The 25,271-nt window shown below is 34.1% G+C and overlaps 1 protein-coding gene across 1 annotated transcript; it reads left to right on the forward strand.

Moving 5' to 3' along the window:
• The first annotated feature begins 1,699 nt into the window (after positions 1–1,699).
• On the forward strand, positions 1,700–25,271 carry LOC143918820 (homeotic protein antennapedia-like). Its single transcript, XM_077440890.1, has 3 exons — positions 1,700–2,184; positions 2,263–2,447; positions 25,021–25,271. Exons 1-3 carry the CDS (start codon positions 1,700–1,702, stop codon positions 25,269–25,271), a joined length of 921 nt encoding a protein of 306 aa, XP_077297016.1.

Raw genomic sequence — 25,271 nt, forward strand, 5'->3', positions numbered from 1 at the left:
AGATTGTAGCTTGATTATGTAATACGTATACCTACTGGCTAAAATAGAAACAGAAAAAAAAACAGAAAAAAATTATATGTTTTTCTGTATAAAATTAAACGTATAATAGTGTCAAATAAATTAAACTTTATACAAAAATTTTTGTAATAACTAATATTTCATAGAATAAATGTAGGTGTCTTGATAAGTGAGTACATAGTACGAGTATTATGGTTGTTAGATTATATTAATACATATAAGTGTGGGTAAAAAGTTTGTCCACGATTATAAAGGACCTTAAATATAAATTGACTATCTATTTTATATATATAGGTACATACATATTTTATTAAGTCACAAATTAAATTGTACCAATGCTGTAGCAGTGCATAGAATGATTAACAATACAATGTATTTATTTTTTAATAGATTCGATATAAATAATACTTCTGGTCGTCATATTTATTTTAAATTTGATTGCACACTTAGCTGAAATGTCAATGTTTATTTTCCGACAGGAAATAATTAATTTCCCAAGTAAAAAATAAAGTAACAAACGTATCAAGTTGGCGGTGTCGACGCTGTCGCTCACGCTTCATCAACTGTTGCATTTGTAGGGAACTCCTCTCCGGCAATATGACGGGTACCTACCCACCACGTGCTTTTAATTGCAGGACAGGATTTCTGCCATTGTCCCTGTCTATCGACGACGAATCTTCGACGAAAGACAGAGACACAATGCGAAAATTAGTCTGAAAATTTTCGTTAAATTCAACGACGTTCTCATGCTCCACCGGCCAGGTTACGACCGTACAAATGTGCGCTTGTTTGTAATTTCTCCTTGTGAGGATATATTTTCCACTTCAGTGTCATGCAAGCCATGTCGCAGATATGTTACAGTCGCCTTTTCGATTTTGTACACGGTTATTTTATAGTGTTGCTTACGTGTAATGTGTGGAGAAAGTTTCGCAAGGATGTGGATGCTATTCGCCGTTTAATAAATCAAACATGTGGGGATCAGGTGATGGTTCAACTTCATCTCAAATATGTTATACATAAATATATATGTACATGAGTTACTTTCTTAATCACTATAATTTTTATATTCGAGAACAGTTACATCGAATATGTTTTGATCTACATGCATGGATTTAAATTTGATTAATTCAAACATATTATAGCAAGGCCTTAATTGATACAAACATTTTGTATTTGCTTATAATATCGTAACACAGAAACTGCCTAATTTTAGCACCTGAAATAAATATCATTTAATTTTAAGAGTATGCAGTATAAGATTATATCAAAATATTTAATAATATATTTATCTTATATTATGAAAATAATTATTAACTTTTGTTACGCTTTTTTTCTATATTTATGTACACTGTATTAATCTTTGTTTTTTATTTGTTACAGGAGTACCCTTAAGTAATTGGATATATTGCAGTGAAGAGCTTTTTTGTGATAAGTGAAAGTTTTTTTAATAAAAAGTGTATAGTGCATTTTTGCGATCGGTCTTGATCCAAAGTAGAAACTTGCAGAAGTGTATTACGTAAACGGCATTTATGCGTGCCGACCACCGCTAAGAGTCCTAGAGAGTGAGATTTCGTATATTAAAAAATAATATATTAAGTACAAGTTTTTTATATATATATATATTTAATTACAAAAAGTAATTAGGAAATAATTAAAGATGAGTGCGAACAATTGCGACAGCATGTCATCTTATTTCGCCAACTCGTACATGCCGGACATGAGACACGAGCATCCCCAACAGTATGGAGGGGTGGCGCAGGCCGGCGGGGAAATACCAGAGGGCGGCTGCGATCCTGCCGCCCTCCGCCCTGCCGCCCCTCATCACTATGGACCACCAGCCCAACCCGCCCAAGGAGTGCCGTATCCTCGATTCCCGCCCTACGACCGCATGGATATCAGGAATGCGCCCTACTACAACCAGCAGATGGAGCAGAACGGCGGCTACCGACCGGACAGCCCCAGTCAGATGGGTCACATGGGTCAAAAAGCGGATGCTTACGGTCCACCGAACGGTCACCAGGCTCCGGTCGTGTATGCGAGTTGCAAGTTGCAGGCGGCTGCAGCAGCGCACGGTGGAGTCCTATCTGGCAGTCCGCCCTTAGACCAAAGCCAGCAGGCTTCAATGGGAAACCATCACCTGGCGCACCAAGGACACCCCGGACACCAAGGGCACCAAGGGCACCCTGGGCACCAGGGGCATCCTGGACACCAGGGGCACCAGGGTCAGGTGCCACACCACATGGGCGGTGTGCCGCCCCATCAGATGCAGCATCAGCAGCATATGATGTATGGTGGGGTGGAGGAGTTGAGCCCGCAGCAGCAGACCCAGATGCCGCTGCATCAGGGCACGCTGCACCAAGCCCCTGCACCCCCTGCCGCTGCTGCTTCACTGCCCAGCCCCCTTTACCCCTGGATGAGAAGCCAATTTGGTGAGTCTTAAATACTTATAAAAATCGTTATTGAATAAGGATAAAATTAAACTAAAAATCAGTAATCGATACTGAGAGCTAATCAGACAAAAATCTTGAGGCGAGAGATCAATATTGAGTGAAAATCTGTCGAAAAAGTTGAATTTTCTCACGATCGCAATACTTTATTGAAAGAAAAATAGACGAAAACAACCATCAATAAAGCTTATAATATTTATATACAATACTGAGTATACTAAAATCCATTTTAAAGCAATTAAAATGAATATTTGCTGTTAGAAAGATCCTGAAAGAAATTTCCATTATTTCAAATAAAATATGTACATTTTATATGAAATTAGTCGTTGATAGAATAAAATATAGCGCTGATAGTTTTTAACAGGTGTATTAGAAAACGATTTTCTAAAAATTTTGCACTTACTTCTTGTAAGGAGAACGTTTCAAATTTAGGGATTATTTTGAAACATTACCCGAAAAAATATGATAACTTTATGTCAATGGAATTTTATTTGCATAGTATCAGAATAATTCTTATAGGAATCTTGTTGGTTCGCTGTGAAGTTTGAATCATTAACATATGTAGATTCATAATACGGGTATATTCGATCGAATTTCCATTTAAATAACAAATCCATTCATTGTATGTTGCCGAATTAGAATTGTAAACACTTCGTTGTATTTTTAGCGTTGTAATTTTGCCATAGTGAAATTACAGAGTAGTTCCAAGTCGTTACTATGGCTAAACAAAAAAAAAAGAATACAATGAGAAGAAAATAAAATAAAACATAATTATGTAGCTTAAATATAAAACAAATACATTAAATATAAAACATATAACACGTTACGATCTCAAATTAAACAATCCCTCAATTACATAGATCAAAATAATTAAGATTGAACCAATCCAAGTTATATGGATAATATTTATGATATGAAACATCAATTTTGTTTTCAAAGCGTTTAGTTAGATGACGTGATAACGCAATTGTCATGTAGTTTCTTTCATAAAATATATCACCTGTCAAAATTGACGCATTTTAATTACATTTCGTATACAAAAGTTAATTATATATGTATATATATATATTTATTTTTTTTATATTTTTATAATTTCTATAGCTATGATATTGCATACAATATAAATTGGAGAAATTCATACGTAAGTTTTACTTCGCATATTTTACCAAATCGGTTGACCTTGTCCTGTCAATGTTGCGAAACGTTTCTATACGACAAAAATATTCCTCGCCATTCCTTTCATTTGAATATTTTCAAAGAAAATAAGAGTCCTTTTTTTGCTTATCTTAAATTCGCACAATAAATCTACGCAGCCATAAATTTGTCAATACGACAATCTCGGGCTTCCGGGACCGCACAGAACTCATACGGCGAGATCCCATTGTTTATTTGTGCCCAATTTTTTCTCCCCCGCTGCAATCGTATTGAAAGCAATCCCATACCCTACCTATTGAGTTATGCAAAAATTTTGCAAAATCTGAAACAACACAGTTTCACCTTCTGTTTGGCTTTCCCATTGTTGCCGAATGAAAGGGAAGCGAAGCGAGACTAATTTTCGAAACCGACCACATTGTATGAACTCGCATTTAAGAACTCACCTTTAGCCGTGTATTGTTCAAGGATTGCATTGTTTGTTCGAAACTCTTACAATATGCAAAATTTTACCAATATCTTCGCCAGTGCGTAAACGGCTACCGTTCTACGCGTAACTTACCACTGATTCAGTTGGAATCAAAATTAGATACTAGAAACTAATGGTGAGTCGTTAAATTTAACTCATCGTGCAGTTTATAATACAGTGAAAGTTTACCGTTACTATCGATATCGCTCAATCGTACACCGAGCGGCGCTCAACTTTGACCCCGGTTTTTTTCATTTTTTTTTATTTATAAATCACTGTTTACGCTGAGATAGCTATCATACTCGGCAATGTGTGTGTCATTATTAAGGCTTTATATCCGGTTGAACGTGCGTACTTAGCGCGAGAGGCTACCGACCATAAATTCAGAATCAACAAGTGCACACAAAAGGGGCGAAGGAGCCGAGAGGGTAGAAACAAACGACCCTGAACCCTATATTATCTATATATAAACGTTCATTGTTTAGCCTAGGACAAGTGTTGATGTTCTAAAATTACACCCGTAACACTTTTATTTGATTCGCAAGTATATTAAATTTAATATTAAATAACCAAGTCGAACGGTTGAAAGATCTGAACGCGCGTGTACTTTTCCCAATATTTAACCATAAATTTATGCATACAGAACTGTCATTATTTAAATATGTAAACCGAGTGTACAATTTGGCTAATGCGCATTCTACAGTTTAATAATAGATATATAAAGTCCAGGTTTACCGCGATTTTTTTATTTAAAATTTGCAACATGCATAATGGACACGTTTCGTGCGTTTCGATAAATAACGAAAATTGCATACTATCAACTTGCAAGCGATCGTTATACAATTTGCATGGTTTACGACGTATACCCATCGAGGTATCTTACGCGATTTTAATGCCAGTGTAATGGCAGTGGACGAAAAATTGTAAAAATACTGAATTCATTACTGAAAAGTGCAAAATTACAGTGTGCATGTGACACACGCGTTCCTAATTATATTTACATGCGTTTTTTCCTCTCTCCAACTCTTCCTCGTTTTATTTATTTTTTATGTAGTTCTCGTGGTGGTTTATTTTATTTAATTTTTTTTTTCTTTTTAGAAAAAGACGTGTTATTTATTCAGTTGTGTCGTGAGCACGAACGCGCGGTTCTATTACAAAGCATCTTGGCACGAAGATAACGATCGCAACAACGGTTTTATCCATTAATCATGTGGCCGATTCGACTCGGCCAATAGCTTGTCTGGTTTTAAATTATGCCGTATTTATAGAGAATTAGGTATACATTGTATAATGATCGTTAATTAACGAATAGATGAATGTTTGAACTCGACACGATGTTTGCTTTCGCGAGTGCGAAAATTGTATTACAGCAATTGTTCAACGGTTCAACTTTCACACAGCGATATGTTGTACGAACAAAATAACAATTACGAATTATTTATTAAGCAATTTAAAATTCATTGCTTAATAAATAAATCTGTCATTTTTTTCATTGGAATGTTTATATTGGCAAAACTCGTGATGCCTACTCAAAGTTACACATGTAAAAATCTTAGACTTATTCTCAGAATACTGACTATTGATGTGTGTTTAAAAAAAAGTATATATGCATGTATTATATATACAAAGATAAATAAACTTGAACATTTAACTAGTATTCCTTTGGGTATAATATACAATTTAGATTAAACTTTAAACTTCATAAAGTTAGCTGTAAAGGTTGAATATGTGTAATTAAACTAACCAAGACTCTTTGGTGCTTCACGTTTTGTCACCATTAGATAGGACTGTTAAAATATACAGGGTCAAACAAAATATTGAACTGTTTATTATATTTTTGTTGCTAAGCTTTTATATGTCAATAATTACATAATACGCCATAACTTGAAAAATTATTTATGTACATATTATTATGTACTACAAACTTCCTCAATTGGTCAAAGACTAAAATAATATTAAATTTGAATTTCAATCCAGTGTCTAATTAATAAATGCATGTCATTACTTCGATAGGGATCATCAGTAATCACATTACATTATAGAATATGCACACGGTGCGATCCAGGCTAAGAAATATAGCTTAAGTCGGTCATACGTCCCCCCATCCCTGAGCCCTCCTTCTGCACGGGAGCCGGCCCTGGAGTCATCAGCGATCATTAATCATCCGGGACATCAGCAGACAAGAGGCACCGCCTTGAGTGGCTCCTATACCTACCTATACGCGAACACATAGGCGCAATCTCGAACGCCATTAGGCGTCTCCCCCACCTTCCAGAATCCCACCCACCCCCCTCCCGTCGCCGTCGGTTTATTCTCGCAACAATGTCCCGGGAGTCGGGGGTGGTAAAAAATGGATTCCTTAAATCTCTTTCCAAATATCTTCCGCAGGCAGCCGCTCTGTCTTCCCTTTTAACTCTCGCGCGCATGAAAAGGGAATAAAAATATGGCGAATGACGGCTCAATCAGCGAAAAACTAAAACCCATTTTCCTTCCCTATTATTTGGTCTGGTCGGGAGCTTTCTGTGGGGGTGGCGGGGGTGGCTTTGGGGAGGGCTCGTCGTAGGCGAGCGATACTTATCGCCGAAACGAAAAAGCTCTGAAAGCTCCGTGAATTGAAACGGGTGAAAAAGAGCGAAAAAGCCGGTTCGCAGATAACCAGCAGCGCGGATATATACGCCGACAGGGCGCACAATGCTTTATTGAGTGGAGGGTATTTAGGTGGCGAATTTGCAGACTGACGGCTTTGTTATTCCAGATAAGTGAAAGCGTTATTCCTTTGTACGCAATCACTCTCCGGTTAATGCCTGGCGTTTGCCTGTAGGCAGTAGGCCTAGTGTGTGTGTGTGTTTTCGTTGACGTTCACACTCAATTTCGCATGTCTTCCCATGCTGAAGAAAATAAAAATAAATTGTTGTATTTTGTAAATTTATTTCAGTATTAAGTGTATAGTTATGTAATAGACGCAATACACTGCAATCGATTACATTATAGTAGTACATATTAATACTCTGATCGTATACTTACATACTATAAAACTATGGCTATTCATACAAATTATTTTTATATACCTAATATTTTATGTTTATTTGAAGATAATATAATGTTATGAGTAAAAATATTTAAATGTCAATGGAGTGGGTCACGTAGCTAGAAAAACGGACGATAGATGGGTGAAAGAAGTGCTCGAATGGTACCCGAGAGAATGTAAATGGGTGCAAGGAAGTTCACAGGGAAGATGGGTGGATAAGATTATAAAAATATGTGGGATGAAATGTATGAGAGTTGCCCAAAACAGAGACGAATGAAATTGTATTGGAAAACCTTCATCTAGCAGCGGATGGCGAATTTCTGTAAATGATGATGATAAATGAAATAAATGATTTTCCTTTGCAAGTTTAACATTTTCAAGTCAATTTTATAGTGATTTTATATGACAACTGTGTATGTATGTATGTATGTATTTTTTTAAATTCAAATGCAATATTTTGCATTTGTTCGTAAAAAAGCACACATCAATCAATAAGATAAAATACTTTGATTGACAAATTGAAAGACAAATTGATTTAATGTTTTGTGTCTAAAATTCATTGGTTTGTTTCAATTATTAATGCATTAACGGTATCGTTAGTACCTATATATACATACATACATACATACATATGTACATATATCACTTTGAGGTCAATTTTAATTTTACAGCCAGATTTGAAAATTCGTTGGTTTTTTTTTTATTTGAATTATAATTATATAAAAATAAGGAAGTAAGATTATAAAATTGTTTTAATATTACAGTTAGGATATTTTAGAATATACATATGTACATACAAACAATATGTAAGTAAGATGTTGTTCAGTTGCATTTCTTTAGAGTCAAATGTTCCAAATCAAATCAAATCAAATGTCAAAATGTATGAATATATCTATATTCACTATTCTTTCTTTCTAAGTTTATCTATCTTCTTGTCGCTCGATTTCTTTTTTTGATTATATAAACAAGGAAACAGTGTATAGTGTATTGTTGATCTTTTTAAATACATTCTATGCTGACGTTTTTCTTTCCATCTGCATTTATTTGATGCAAATTTATATTTATCGTTATTTTTTGAATGATTTAATTACATATATTATCACATATACGAAGCATATAATCAAATTTAAATCATGTGTACGATATGGATGGCTTCGCTATAAAAGTATTCTTTGCATACGAATGCGCAAACTTGAAGGATTGTTCGTGACGTTTAGTAATGCGAAAACTTTGCGATTTTTCATTTAGTGAAGAATTTCTCTTATGAAAAGCACCCCTATTTTCCTCCTCCCATCGCAACCTCCACCACCTCTCCGTTCTCGTTCGTACTACCTACCTCACTCGCTTTCGAATCGAGTTTTCTGCAGTGCTTTTATAATACATACGTAAGAATATATAATATGTGTGTACACAGTAGTAGCTGTGAAAGCTTTGTGTAGGAAAGCTTCCGGTCAGGTTGAAAACTCCTCCATTGTTAGGAAAACTCTATCACTTCCGGCCGATGCGAATGCATTTCACCTATTGTGCTGCACAAACTGCACGTATTCTTCCCCGACGAAAATCCCCACGGGGAAATTCCTTCCTAAAATAAAAATAATCCATTACTTGGAATAGTTGAAAAACACCTTTAAGATACGGGAAATGTGTTTTAGTTTTACTTAATTTCAAAAAAGTCTCAAAGTGCACTTGATTAATTGTGATCGTTCTGTTTGTGCAACTTTGTCAAACGGAATCCGAGTCTTTTAAGCTTATTTTCGTTTGATTTCCAGTGCACCTTCAAATACAGCGACAATCAATCTATGCCAGAGAGACAAAGAGACTTTAGACAAGCGGTTTGCACTTGCAATAGATACGATTGAAAATTCTCTCTTAACTTCACCAAATACATATGTATGTACATGTATAATACATATGCATATAAATCAACAAATTTCTCTATCAATAAAATATAAAAACGATTCTTTACATTAAATAAAATAAAATAATACATATTATCCGTTATATTTGAAAGTGGCAAACGTCCACTTTTCTTCATTTCGAGAAATATTTCGCAAAACATTAAATTGTATAATGTTTTACGTTTCACAATATTTATAAATACTGGTGGCCTGTAATACGTTTATTCGGCTTTTCCGAGATTCTGGACATATCGAATTAAAATAAGTGATTTGTGAATTAAGTCAAACAGAAATGGGGTTTTCAAACTGAAAATTGGACTCATATATTTAAATAATTTCATTCTGAAATATCGTCTTATTTATTAACACTGAAGTTTTTCTTTATGTGATTATAAAATATATTTTATATTAAAAAACGCAGAGCTTACGATTGTAAGAACTTTAATAGACATTCGTGTAGGTTAAAAGTTAAAAATGGTTTCACATCAGTTTACTTCCTGTTGCTTCCCCACTCTAACCCCTTGGCTGCCAGAGTCCGCTATCCCCTTCCCCTCTAGTTGCCTTGTCCTGCAAGTCCCTAATGTCAGTTGCGTCTCGTACCATTTTATTTAATTAATTTCATATAAATTCACGCTTTGTGTATAATATTTTAAATTGATATTAAATCCATATATGGATAAAAAATTCGAATTTATTACCGCATTGTTTAATTGACCTTTTTTTTTTGCTATTGTTTTAAATAATGAGAATGGATATAATGATATTGAATTTATTACATATTCGAATTCAGACGAATTCATCTTGATTATGATATGAAATAACTTTAACGACTTCTGGATTTACTACTGCTTTATTATATTTGATTGATTTTCAGGCGATATTAAGATTTATGAACATTAAAATCTGTTTATATAATTTTAAATTTTAATATAATATCATGTTTGACGTACGCCACTGCCTGTGTTCGTATAAAAGTTCACGAATCAACTCACAGATAGCGCTAGCGTTCACGTTTTAGAATAAACTTCAATATCGATCGCACTGCTATAATTTGCTTTAATGATATTTATTTTGCAATAAATCTAAAGAATACATTCACGTTTCAAAGCGGTGCTTAGTTAAAATATGCATACAAATCAAACGATCGTTGAAAAAAATGTCAAATTTAAGTACAAAATAGACGTCGCGTCGTGAACTCACTCTCGAAATTCTTACTGTTGTTTAATAGCCCTAAAAAATGGTCCACGAAATAAAACAATATAATCTGTAACAACAGTTATAATTGCATTATTTTCGTGTTCGTCTGCAAGAAAATATAGCGATTATTTCGACATGATGAAGTCATTATGTCGTGATTTTTTCCTTGCGAAATTGCTAGAGCAATTTTCAGTGCATTAATCGGTTTCGCTTCGGTAAGGCGAAATTCGATAAACGCTTGTGTGTATGCGTATTTTTTTTTATATACATTTTTTTTCTGTTCTCCATCTCGATATTTTAACATTATTAGACGTCGAATACTTAGGCATGCTTGCATGTTACCTGAGGGCGTCCGAAAGCCTATTATATTAAGCTTGGTACGGTATACACGTAATTTTAATTCGAAAACCGTAAAGGTAAATTATAAAACAATTCCACGCGGACCCTTCTCAAAATCACGTCAAGCTCTCGGCTTAACTTTCCGATGGAAAAAAAATCAATTTTTTTTTGTTTTTTTGAGTTTTTCAACAACACACCTACACATATAGGTATTTTATCCACGCGTACGTACTTTTGACTTGGTACTTTTAATTTTCCCCAGCATACAGGTGGACAAAATTGCAGTTGTCCGGTTGTAACTACATACAATATATAAGTAAAAATCATAATTTCCTTCGTTTAAAATTCATACAAGCGATTAAGTTTCGAAAATTAAGTCCCTTATCTCAATGTATGTAAATATACATATTACAAGTTGATAGTGTAATTATTTTTCTTTAACTTGAACCAAATGCTTACTTATGTACCGTCAATAATAGTGTTTAAATCAATTTGTTTTTATTTTTTGACTACATATTTTTAAGTTGTATTTTTCCATGCCTGTATTCAATTGGTCAGATTTTGATCAGACATTATAATAAATTACCTATGATTATATTAAATGGTCAGTAAATAAAATAAACGAATATTACATTCGGCTAATTAGATGAAAGGTAAGTACTTTTATTTAACGGTCAGTTTATTTTGACAGATAGTTCTTAATTTGGAGTAGGTATGAAGTTTTAATATCGCAATGATTACTTACAGCTTTTTCATTCGAATGCAATCACTTCTTAAAATTGAATGTATTATATTATTTAATTAATAATATTTGAAAAATACGGTAAAGTCGATGGACCCAAGGGGTTTGATAATATATATTGCAGTACAAAAAAAAGAAAACCGAAAAGAAAACACTAACAACTCAAAATAGACGAAAATAAAAGAAGAACTACACAAACCCATTTATTTATGGGAAATCATGAATCTTATTTTTTAAAATATGTATGTCAATTTTTATATGTCATTCAAAAAGAGACTTTCAACGTATAAAATATTTTAAATTAAATTCAATCAATTTAATGGAGTGTTTTGACTCGCAATATGTAGGTACTCACGGTAAGTAGCTTTCACAAACGATTACACTCTTTCTTTCAATTCCAATTAACACCTACCACATTACAGATAGTCACTTATATTTCCAGCTCACTTACTGCATACATATACGAATATATGTATGTATACGAACAATGTGATGAGCGTAATTCCGCCGGTCGCAAAAGTACACTTCGTGAGCGGCTCTCTTATAGCCGCTCGCTGCCCGTTGCCCGCTTTAAGAGATATAATGAGAATATAAACGCCTCATAAATCATTCATCTCTCTTGTAAACGTGTTCTCCTTCTCCTCTTCTTCATATATATATATATATATATATATATATATATATATATACACTTTTTTTTATAAATATATTTTCTCTTCTGTTTTTGATCCCCGTTTTATTTTTGGTCGTGTTGTTTCGCCGCGGTTTATACACGGAATTTCCCCTTCGCGTGTTGTATTACGTTATACACACTCGTATAGGTATATCTAGGCTTAGGCCCCGGGGTGTGTGCGATTATACCGTCGGGATGGGTAGGAGATCCTGCGTGCAAGGATACCCGTATCCGTGTCCCGAAGAAGATTTTCGACCGGGACGCATTTATGCACGGCGTCCCGCGGGACGTATGATTGCTCGTTGTAAAACGAAACACGCTTAACGCGAAACGGCCGCTGTTTGCCACGTCACCGCGGGATTATTAAACTCGCTGTAAGCGATTTCGACGTTGTAAACTCGGTGCTTTCGTGCGAAAATTGTAATTTCATCCTTGCGAGATGGTAATTTAATCCCAGACGTCCGTAGTAGGATGCTGTCGGATGAGGACGGATTCTACGCGCGAAAGTTCGCTCTTGAGACGTGATTGCGTTTTGTAATTGCAGTGAATGTTTTCATTGAAAATTGTATACACACACCTACTCATGGAGGTTCATATTATTGGTAGCTTTTAAAATTTAACACCCTTAAAATCTATAAAAATTCCAATATAATATACTAGGGCTGTGGAGTCGGATCAAAATTTAATCTTTATAATGATTCGACTCGACTCCGACTCCAGCTTGAATGGTTTTAGTAAGATCAACTCTTCTTGCCAACGTTTAGAATTATTAGTAATGAAAGTAATAGCGACATTCAGTATATAAAAAATTAAAGGAATTCAAAAAAATCACTAAAAATTTACATGTTACCCAATTTATTGAATTATTGGTAATTAAATAGGTTTAAATAAAAAATAAGTACATTCATAGTGTGTGTCTGAATTTCATACACAAATAGATCAATTTAATAAAAAATTGAGAGTAAAAATGAAAAAGTATATCTATAAACACATCAAAATACGAGCGATTCAATGATTTTATTAATGTAATTTATAATCATGATTTTTATAAAGAGGTTGAATTTTCATTTATTAATGGATTTACTTCAATATAATTGCTGACTCTAGCGACACATACTATAATAAAGAAAATAATAAAAAGGATTCGGAGTCGGTTGATTTTTTGCGACTCCGGCTCCGACTCCATAGCCCTGTATATTACCGAAATATATTATTGAATAGAGCATGGATGACATAAAAGCAATTAGTTGGTTTAGTAACTGTCAGACAATCCGCAATATGATATTTATGACGTATGAAGTCTCGTAAATAACCATAATCATAGTAAAATTAATTTCAATGATAATCACAATCCAAATAATGGCAACTTTGATATTTTTATTTACGAGTGAAATCCTAAACTAGAGCACCTATGTATGTAGTTGCATGTTTAAATACTACAGATAAATCACCTTTTTTATAAAATTGCAAACATAAACATGCATATGAATTAATATTGATTATAAATAATCTAATCAGTGAAATGAATTTATTTTGTGTTTTTTAATAGTCTATGAAACTTGGTTCGATCTTGATGTATCGTCTTAACGTGCCTTCCTTGCTTGTAATATGAAAATTTTTATTCTTTAAAGTGACGTCATATCTATCTTGAAATGTTGCTTTAATCGTATGCAAAAGCTTCACATTCAATTTCTGTCTGGAAGTTCCGTACGAGAATTCACACAAAAGCTTTGCGATTTCGCATTCAAAAATAAAGGAGAAAAAATATGGTAATCGTCTTCCACTCGAACCGGAGAAAACCCCACCGGAAAAACTTTGTGTATTTTGAGTGAAACTTTGTTTATTTGTTTTCTTTTATACTGTTCGAGCTTTTCGCGGAAATTTTCCGTCCCTTCCCTCGCCCCGACTTTTCACAACCCTCGTCGAATCGAACAAACCTCAAGACAAAAGCTCCGTTAAACTTTCTTTCATCATCATAAAACAATTCAATATGTAACGGCGAAAAAGTATTATTTTATCGTCGAAAGTTTACTAACGCGGCGAGAAGTGGGATGAAACTCGCCGGAAAAAGTTCTTCCCGGAATGAGCTTTTAAATTCCGTCTTCAAAAACACGTGAAGAAAAAGCTGAAACTTTATGACACTTTTTTTAACCGAAACTTTCAAAAAAGATACCTTCTGGCGTATTGAAATCGGTGCTTGTTTTTTTCTTTTCTTTTTTTGCTCTGTAGAATTGTTTTCTTCCTCGTATGGGATTTTAATATATTTTAAATTGCTTTTGATGTCGGCCATTTCCAAATGCGCTCTCGACACACTCGCCCATCCGAATGACGTTGATGATGGTCGGATTGTTTTTTAGAAGTCGTTAATGATTTTTAAATTAGTCACCCGTGAACATCTACGGCAGCCAGCGAGAGATGAGAGCGAGCAAAAAATTGTTAGGCAAAAACATAGAGCAGTCCTAAAAAATGGTTTCCTGCGCACATGGTGGGTTTTGAAGATACGAAGGTTACTGAAGTGGGAGGCCGAGGTGGGAGAGAGGGGGATTTTCGGGATCATACCCTCATCAGAAGTGAGTTGGGCAGACCTGACATTGTCCAATCAGCCTCTCAGACGTTTCGGATTCTAATCTATACGCGCCCTACACGTTTTGATGATAAACAGACACTTCTCTACCTTCTCAAATAACTCAACGTACGAAAAAAACTAGAGATAACTCATCTCGACTCACATTTTTTTTCCTCTTGTCCAAAGTCGAAATATACTCTGTGTATATCCTATAATTATGTGAGCGCATTAATTTGAATTCAATTACGTCTCGCCCCGTATTAGAGCGCGATTTTAATGCATATTTAATAGATAGGATTCGTTGAATGAGGGACGGACTGACGAAATTGATTTTTAATTAAATAATACTAGGATTAACTGAATTGCGTATCACTGCTTACGATCGAAAACTTTTTTTTAAATTGCTTACATAAACATTTATTTACATACAGAATTTTAATTTGTATTGTTTATCTATACCGAAACATACTTGTTTCTATATTGCTCTATAACTGTCTATTATATGTTTATATAAATATTTCAATGAAAGAATACTGACTTTTAATATTTTATAAAATTAATTATTCAATTTACTATCACAATTTATTTCTTCTTAAAATATACATTAAAAATGTGCAATATTATTTATTTTGGTGTATTTCAAAACAAAACTATAAACTCATCATGTATACCTCCTTACTCATTAATTCATGTAAAGTCAATTTTAATTAATATAGGTGCTTACTGATTGTATACAATATAAAATTATACACCATATATTATACACCAACAACATAGATCAGTGAGTAGCATGTAATGTTTTCGATTGCGTGGTCATGAGTTCTATTCCTGGTTTTGTTGCTGCTTTTTTAACTCCTAGGTCGATCTTTTGCTTATAAAGTTTGCCAATGTATCTGATTTCATTGAAAAAGGTTCCGAAAATCAGATAAATTTGAAATCCTGTCCTATTTCTCGCAAAATTTGAGTTTACAACGTCTCATATGTAATTTGGTGATATTTAAAATGCTGCAAAAATTTGTCCAGAGATGTCTCTATGATGATTATAATGTTTTATCATCGATGTTTGTTATTGGCCTTGAATAATATTGACCATAGATGTCGTGTTAATAAAATAAAAATTGGGTATATACAAAACTGTATAAATAATTAAATATTAATCAGGACATTATTTTCTTAGTCTTACATTGTTTTACAAAGTCATGAAACTTGTTTATTTTGAGTATCTGTAATACAAAATGAATTTATCACCACCATTTCATTGATCAGTCTATAAATATATCATAATTTATTAATATCGTTGCATATATGTATTTCACAAATTCAATTCTAAAAGTTATTGCATGGGCGTAGTCGGGAATTTTGAACCAATACAAACAACCAGTATGTAAATACAAATGATAAATTACACCTTCCTATACGGTGAAAATTGAATTGTTTCAATCGAATCGAACGTCTATATTAACGCATTTTAATTTCAAATAAAAAAAATCGATACAGGGAACCCCCGCAGGTCTCCAGCCAGCACAAGAACAAATAGATACGAACCGGGACGTTATAAAAAAATAAGATAAAATAAAAAACGAAACGCACATCGGAATGACAAAGGGCGTATTATGAAAATGCAGCGTCGTGTTGCGCGCGCCGTGGCAACTAAACAATGGTTCTCGGTCATTTTTTAACGTTCGTTTTGGGGAAAAGTCTCAATCGTGACACACATAGGTATATACATACATATGTATATATAGAAGGGGCCCGTGGGTGCGCCCCGAAATTAATGCTCTTTCCCTAATGCAGTTGTACCGGGGAGTACGATCCCATTTGTTAGTTATTGTTCCCGGGCCGTGTCGGATACAATGCCCGGCAATAAGTCTATGTCGTTTCCACGAGCCCCGCTTTGATGTCTTTGTTATGACTTCGTGTTCGTTCGTATATGCGTTATGGATCGAACTGTGCTTCGTAAACTTTGGCGACGTCGGCACCCCCCTCCCACCCCCCTATGACCCCCCCATGTCCACCCCCATAAGCCTTGTGGCGAGCCGAAGCTGCAACTTTGAGAGTTTCCCCGTGTAAACGGTGTTTGGATGTGGTGGTTCTTATCTGTGTTGATGATGCAAGTTTTAGTTCAATTTGACGGATGTTCTTGTAATTATTTGGATCATTTGGAATTTGATCTCGCATCTTGGTTTGAAAAGTATTGTTAGTGTATTATTGTTTTTGAGCTTTTGATGTCGTGGGAATTTCATGTCAAAATTGTGTATGTAAGCGTGAACGTCACGTGGGCATAGGCTTGTGAGGCGACGCCTAAGGGCGGCACATTTTGAGGAGTGGCATATTGAAGGAGGCAAAAAAATAATTGCAAATTGAAATTATTATTCCCTGTTTATATTTATATAATGACGTGTCATTCAAGAATGACCAACACTCCTCAAATGATCTACATATGTATATAAGTATTTCAGATCATCCTAATTATTTTAATTTAAAACAAATGAAACTAAACTAAAATGTATAATATAATATTATTAATTGCATCTTTTCGTATACATCATATTTTTAGAACATTGCCTAGGTGGCATATAGTCTAGGGACGCAACTGTGTGTAAATTTTGAGTATAAAGTTTAAAAATTTCTAATTGAGAAAATTTGTATAGAAATTTTCTTTTGAAAAATTTGGTTTTGATTAAAATCTTACCAAGATTTCGGAAAAAAATATTAATTTAATAAAAATAATGTTAAATAATATTTACCTGTTAAAATGCAATCAAAAATTGATTAATTAATAACAATGAGCAACAAAAAAAATACCAGAGCGGAGACTAATCGATCTTTACTAAATTTATTTCACTAAATTCGAATATGACAATGATTTTTGATGGCTTGCTATCATTTAAGAGATATTGAGTGTTTAAAAAAAAATTTTTACAGATTTTTTCATTAATAATTAATTTTTGAATTATTAATTATTTTCCAATATTTTTATATGAGTGTAAGATAATAATTGAATCGTACATATTTATGAAAGATCAATTCAATAAATAAATTACTGATTCAATGATTTTCCATAAAATGCTGTATATAACTTCCTGCAGTAAAGTAATTCTTACAAAAAGTGTATGGATGAATAAATAGATAATTATAATATATAATATACGGTTGTACTTCTCAAATGATTTATAAATCAGTCGGCAATTAATGCATTATGAATATAAAAACAATACATAAATATGATATTTACATGAGAAAATTGCAGTATCTTGTATGTATGTACATATATTTTATTCGTTTTAATTTGACTTTCATTATATGCAAATACAGTTTGAGAACCGGTGGCGATAAACACGACTTGGTCTGTGTGCACTTCGTGCAAGGCCTCATAGAGGCGTCATTGTTTATAGCAGCTGTTTTTAATTAAAAGTTTGCGGTCCAAAATGGCGTCGCGAAATCTAAGCGGCAGCCTCCATCCCTGCAACAATATTCAACTGAAAATTTTCACATTTATTAATAAACCTATGTATATATACATATGTATAATATATTAAATTTCAAAAATAAATAAAAATGGCATTCCCTGACGATCAAATTGACTATGATTTAACGATCGTTTGTAACGCGCCGTATGTAGGCGCGCTATAATAGAATCATCTTGTAAACTCCCCGGTCCATTTTGAATAAGAACATTTTTCAATGGACGCAATAAATTATTGTCTGATGATGTTGTCTCTATTGTGGTCTATAAAGGGTACGGAATTGTATTATGTAATATGTATATTTATTTTTTTTTATATTTATAATGAAATTATAAGTTTTTGATCGGTTCGAGTTGTTTTCCCATTCGGTAGTGATTGCTCGGTTCGATTATGTGATTATTACTATGGTTGAGTTTGTATGTATGATAAGGAGAGGCTGGCTATCGATCAGTGGCGGCGGCCAATGCAGCTCGCGCCGCCACTGGCGTAATTGATCGGTGCGTATAGTTTTGAGAGACACATAATTATTTTCGGTCCGACTTGTTCCCCGTTTGATTTATGCGCGCTTTGGTCCAGTGCCGCCGCATCCGCCCGCTCCACATTAAATATTAATTGTTGGCAATTAACAAAAATGCTCGAACATTGCCCAATACACGTGTTTAGGTGTGTACGTGTTGCGAAGAAAAACAGTGCTTTGCTATTATTTACGCCGTGCTGAAATTGTCGCGTAATTGGCCTTATATAACTTGATCATTGGAATTGATTATTAATTTTTAAATCATGATTCATCTTATTTATTTTACATGGTATATTTATTTTTATTTTTATAGACACTTGTATATACGAGGAAAGCCTAACAGGTAAACCCCAATGTGCCTTCCTGGCAAATTACAAAACAACGAAATACAACTTATAGATTAATTTTAACAGAGCAACAAGATTATATAATGGATGTATGATATTATTACAACATTGTTTAAACATGAATAATATCACCTAAATATTTACGTATTTTATTTGATACTTTTGTACTTGGCTCTATTCATTAATCAACAAACATAAAATAATTATTATAGATAGCATTACTTTTGTAACATAGGTATGATATTTTATTTTGAAGGTTTTAATGTATTTTGTAATGAAAAAAAATATAAGTGTAAACATTAGAATGATAGACTTTATGTTAACTGAATTTAAGATTTCAATTTAGAATCAAATTATTTAAGTCGAGATTTAAAAGATTCATTATTTTGACTTGAAATTTGAACGGTGTTCATGTATTGTAAAACATTGACTTTAATATATATACATATTTAAATTCCCATTAAACTGTCTACATAGATATGCAACTCATTTTAATTTCAGTCATCGTGAAGCTCATTGCTCAAGCAACTATTTACCAGTTGAAGTTAACAGTTGCTTGAGTTTGCTTGAGTTGAGTATAAGTATGTTTATCACCTACACGATCTGGATGATTATAAAATCCAGATCGAAGATTTTGTCTCACAATAATTGACATACAAAATTGACATCGCTTGATTATCCAACTTTTCTTTTGTTATTAAATTATCCATTTCCATTTTACACTACCGCGATAGAAGCCAAAAGGGAAACTATTGGTGATGAAAACCTTTAGCAAGTTAGCCTAACTACATGGAAAATAGTCCAAAATTGAATGCATTTAGAATAAAAATAAATACAAATTCAAGCTTTTAAAAAGGTTTATTGTTCTAACTCATCTGTATAAGTCATTTTGTTTAAATATTTATAGCGCTTTAATTACGGATAATATTTTAGCGATTTTTTCATGAGTCATAGACGATACGATGGTTGATATTTATGGCTATTTTTAAATGTGAAATTTTGGGCGACGTCTCCGTGGGAAAAGGGCGCAACACGTGTCGGCGTCGCGGGGGTTTTTCGCGAACCGGCGTCGATGTCTCCGGCCGCGTCGAGATAATATCGCATGCGGCCCGCGTGGCCGGCTCTCGTGGCCGCATCGGCCGCCTTTGGCCTGTCACCGTTTGATTAATGGCCTGGCCGGTCGGCTGACACACACCTCTGACCAAGAATTCGGGACCCACGGATACGTTTTTTACCCCACGGTGGTTGGTCGGTGGCCGCTAAGCTCGCATCAAACCAGATTAAAATACGGCCCTGCTCTCGGCTCGATAATTCATCATCTGTCATCTTCGTGAAAACGAATCGAAATTCCGGAAAATCTGTTGTTTTTTCCCAATGCTTTATTTTCCACGACCGTTGAAAAATGAAGGCTTTGTTTCGAAATGTTGTCACTCGATGTTCAATTTTGCTATATGTACATATATCATGTTGAAGCTATTCATGTTGATATGAAAATTTTATCTACAGACATACATACATGTTAAATTTGATGACAATTTTCGGACTTAATTTTCTCAATATCGTACTTACGGTATGTATCAAGATATGAATATAAGATATATCAAGATATGTAATTAATATGATTGTATATTACAAATTCACAGTACCTACTACTTACGTCGAAATCGATCAACTTTTAAAACAAGTTTATCGCTTGATATTCATCGAAAAATATACACTTAAATTTCCTCCCCGTTAAATTGACCGATATTGAAAATTCACACAGCGTAATTTACCGTTAATGAAAGCTCTTGTGATCATCATTTACGGCCGGTCCTCTTTATATGTCTACGTATAATATTGTACATATTATTTTAAGAGACAATGAATGGGCAACGAACTCGGTAACCCGTTCTATTCGCCATAATCGTTAACAACGCAAATAAATGTACCAGCTATTTTTTATTGTAGACCCGAGACTAATATAAATCACTGTTACAGAATTAATTGTCCGACGTCGTGTAAACATTCGAACTAAATCCGTGCGTACAACCTTCGCGTTTTCCTTTGATGTGCTTTTCCTAGTAGTGCAGTGGAAATTGATTAGGCGACAACGACTTTTCCGAACCGTTAGTTGTATTATAGTTGGAACTTTTAAGACGTTCATCACGATTTTCTATCTTATATAAACCGCAGACTCCACTTAACCATTTGAAATCCTTGTTCGTTTTAATATCGAATTCGCAATCGAATGTGATTTATAATTGTGACTGGGTTAAGGTTGTTGCGAAAACGTTAAACGCAATACAGTTCGATGTATTGAGGAAGTTGACGGTTAATCCCTAATCGCTTTAACTGTATTTCATTACATTGTATTTTAATTAATAATTAAATTATTTTAAATATTACAATCACAAAAATACGTTAAATTTATCAATTTCTAAATACCTACATACATATGTACATATGTATATATATAAATTTTAGTATACGGATACACATTGAAAATTTTTTATACATTTTTGTTTTCACACTAACAATAACATCATATTTTACACTTGTGCCTAATGTTGTTTTTTTTTTAAAAAGACCTTGCTATATATGATAATTTTTTATATAATTTTAAAATCAAAATATTGATTTGTTCTTAAATAAAAAATATCACATAAAAAATTGTTTGAATTTTTTTTTATATTTCATATTATTTTAAATATTAGAACGTATATTTATTTCCAACCATTTTGATTCAACGACCATTAGTCGTTGCGGTTTATTTAACTGTGAAGACAAAAGTTTGAGGAGTGTCGCTTTAACCCATGTAAATTGGATTGAAACGAGAACGTCACCCTTCGCATTCCTCCCAACGTCTTTTGATATATAATTTTAATTGGTTTTTACAAGAATTTATTTAATGATCAAATTTTAGCCATAAAAAATCATCATAATGCACAGCTGTAAGGCATTTGTCACAAGGAAAAACACAATAAACCACAGTCATAAATTGTAAACACAACGAAGAGATGATTTTCCATCAACGACAAGCGACCGAGCGTAACACTACCAACAAGTGTGATTAATTCAAAAAATTCTATACCGAAACTGGATTGCTTTACGTACCGTCAACTGCATCTAATGACTCAACCATACTACTAAGATATTTAATAAAATTACAGAACATTAATATCCTGATTACGAAACCGACTCGGTTGAATTTTCCGGACCGTTACGCGCAATGAAAATTCCGATTTTCTCGCACAACTCGACATATTGATATTCGCAAATGGACAGTGCAAGCTAAGTGCAACGTTGCAGGGGTTCATTAACGACGTCCCCTGGCAACATCTTGTAGATATCGTGTCCAAAATGACACGTTATTAGTTTTCATTAGGCCGAGAGCGCCCAGCTTCAACTACCTGGATTCCGAATAACCCTATCGCCGCACGGCACTGATAAATCGCGTACACGATTCGAACAAAAAAAAACGTACACATATGTATTGCATATATACACTCGCACACTCGAAAGGCAGACCAGCGATTAATAATCCAAAGAAACTCCTTTATTTAAATCGAGGTCCTAGTTGTACGAACCGGGAATTATTATTTTTTCACGAATTCGAAGACATTAATTAACAATGCGGAGAAAAATCGTCCCATCGCTTCTGTTTTTATCATTTTTCATCTCTTTGGCGTAAACATCGGTAGTTGTTCCTGATTATTATTTTTATTTATATAATTTTTCACGCGGAGAGCGGAGTGAAATTTAAAAAGTGTAAAAAATTCATCATGCGATATTTAAAAGAAAAATGTGCCGTTTTGCTAAAGTATGTGCTGAAAATGAAATATACACTGTTGGCTCGTGCATTTCATTTAAAAAACAACTGTTTGCAAAACGTTGTCTTTTGATGGATTTTTGACCTGCATTTCGTGTGTTTTGAATGTTATGCCAAATCGCATTTGCGATAAATATTATTGTAAAAGATACACATTTCTTTTCACGCAAGCTTTCAAGACGTATTTCATCTTTGGATAAGCTTAATTAAAAGTGTCTCTGTTTCATAGGTTTATTATTGCATGCTTTTTAATTAGTTTAAACCAGGAACAAAGACTTCTTTTCATGCGATCATTACCCAAAGAATCTTAAATGTTTAACGTTGTATAAAAATGTAAGCAATATGTACTGTTATAATGTATATGTACATATATATATTTGGCACGATTTCGCCCATCAATATATAATTTAGAAGACGTCTTAACACCTTGAATAATTATAGAAAATGATTTGATGGATTAGTTCTGTATGTAATCATTTATTTTTATTACAATCTTCGTATTACTTTCTCAGCCTATTAAGTGGTTTCAGTTCACATACATTTATACATGTCTTTTCCCTTACTAAAAGTACTGATTTGTACTACAAATGATATTCGAATGGGAGACGAATAGAATTTCAACTAGAATTTTGAAAGAGCTATTCGATGTTTGAATTCCTAAGTAGGCAAAGAAAAACTTTTGATACAAACATAGTTATTTGTTGTATATGTACTTTCAAACATAAACATCATGCATAAGCAATGAATTGAGGGTATGCAATAGAATACTGAAAATGTCAGCAAGTACGAAATTGAGCATAATGTCAGTGCAATAATCGCGAATTTTCCGACCATCGAGTTTGACATTACCGAAAGTGCAGTGCACCCGTTCGTCTTTGCCCTTTAACTGGGAGCCGTTTGAACGATGGCCGTGGGCGGATTAAATTATTTTAATTGGGTTCGGTAGCAAAAATGTATAAATAAAGAGAAATGAGCTTATGAGGCCCCGCCGCGTGTACCGAAGAGACTTTGACTAATGGCTCCGGCTCGCCGGATAGATTCCACCATCATCTCGTCGCGAGACAAACAAACGGCACTCCCGTTTATCCGGGGGCCGAGTTTATCGGCCTAATTGAAAAACCACTGGACCTACTTATCCCGGTGGGGTATTTTGTAATTGCGACCGATATTAATTTCGCCGATTGCGGTTCACTTGTGCGAGATCGCCGAGCGCGATACCGAATACGTTTAATTGATTTTAATCTTAATAGCGAAAGCTCGTTTGCGAGGAAAACTAGGTGCTTTCGAGAGACTTGGATTGATTCTAATTTGCCTCGATATAGGTGATGTAATCTTCATGACTGGATGTCGACGTTTTATATCTTATTCTATACTATAAAGTGAGAAATTGTATGCGTTTCGAATTTATGTTTAAATCTAACACTTCTCGAATTCAAATACATATGTACATAGGTCTCCTCGACTCATTAATGCAACTTAAACAACGTTTGATATTTCGATGTATGGAATTAAATACGTTTTTTTACCAGTGTCAATCGTGATATGCATATGTATATATACATGTCGCAGTCCAAGTGTATATTTCTTTCATTCATGAACATACTAGTTTGCTCATACACGAACCAATCTGACCAGTCATAATGTACACAAAAGAACGAATTAACAGACGAACTAGTTTGTTCATGCTCAAACAATCAAGTATTCTCAATCGTTTGTCCCATCTGTTCATGAGCATACTAGTTTGTTCATACACGAACCGATCTGACCAGGTATACTGTACACAAAATAACGAATTGACAAACGATATTTCATGCTCAAACTATTAAGCACAAGTTTAAGTATTTTCAATAGTTTTTCCCATCCTCTATGTATGTTTATATGCTTACTCTGAGTTGCAATATTTAAAAAAAATAGGAATTATAGCTCCGCTTTAATGTGGTTTTCAATCCTTTTAAATACGTCGTTTTGGCATCTCAAAGGTTTTGACAGCTTAAACTTTCATGTGACACCTGGTGAGTTTATGTATTTGAAGATTTTGACTGTTAGTATCTAAACTAAAACCACTAATTCGTGTATGAACAATAGTATGTTCATGAACGAACCAGAGTCAACATTTGGACTGTAGCATAGTCCTGTAGGTCATAGTACCTACAGGGAATGTTAAGGTTGAAAATATATGTAAATGCTTATGTGATGGAGTGATGGGAAATTGTGTTGTCAGATTTAGCTTTTCCTCGAATTTTCCCATCGTATTTTCATTGTCACGTGCATTTTCCGAGCTAACCAGTTTCTTTTTTGTGTTTTTTGTTGGATTGTTTTCAAATTTATTAATATTTGGTTTGTTTTCAGAACGAAAGAGAGGTCGGCAGACGTACACCCGCTACCAGACCCTGGAGCTGGAAAAGGAGTTCCATTTCAACCGCTACCTGACGAGGAGGAGGCGTATCGAGATAGCGCACGCACTCTGCCTCACAGAGCGCCAGATCAAGATCTGGTTCCAGAACAGGAGGATGAAGTGGAAGAAGGAGAACAAGACGAAGGGAGAGCCAGGGTCGGGAGACGACGCCGACAATATGACCCCACCGACATCGCCCCAATAG

Source organism: Arctopsyche grandis, chromosome 11 (genome assembly GCF_051622035.1).
Source record: "Arctopsyche grandis isolate Sample6627 chromosome 11, ASM5162203v2, whole genome shotgun sequence".
NCBI lineage: Eukaryota > Metazoa > Arthropoda > Insecta > Trichoptera > Hydropsychidae > Arctopsyche > Arctopsyche grandis.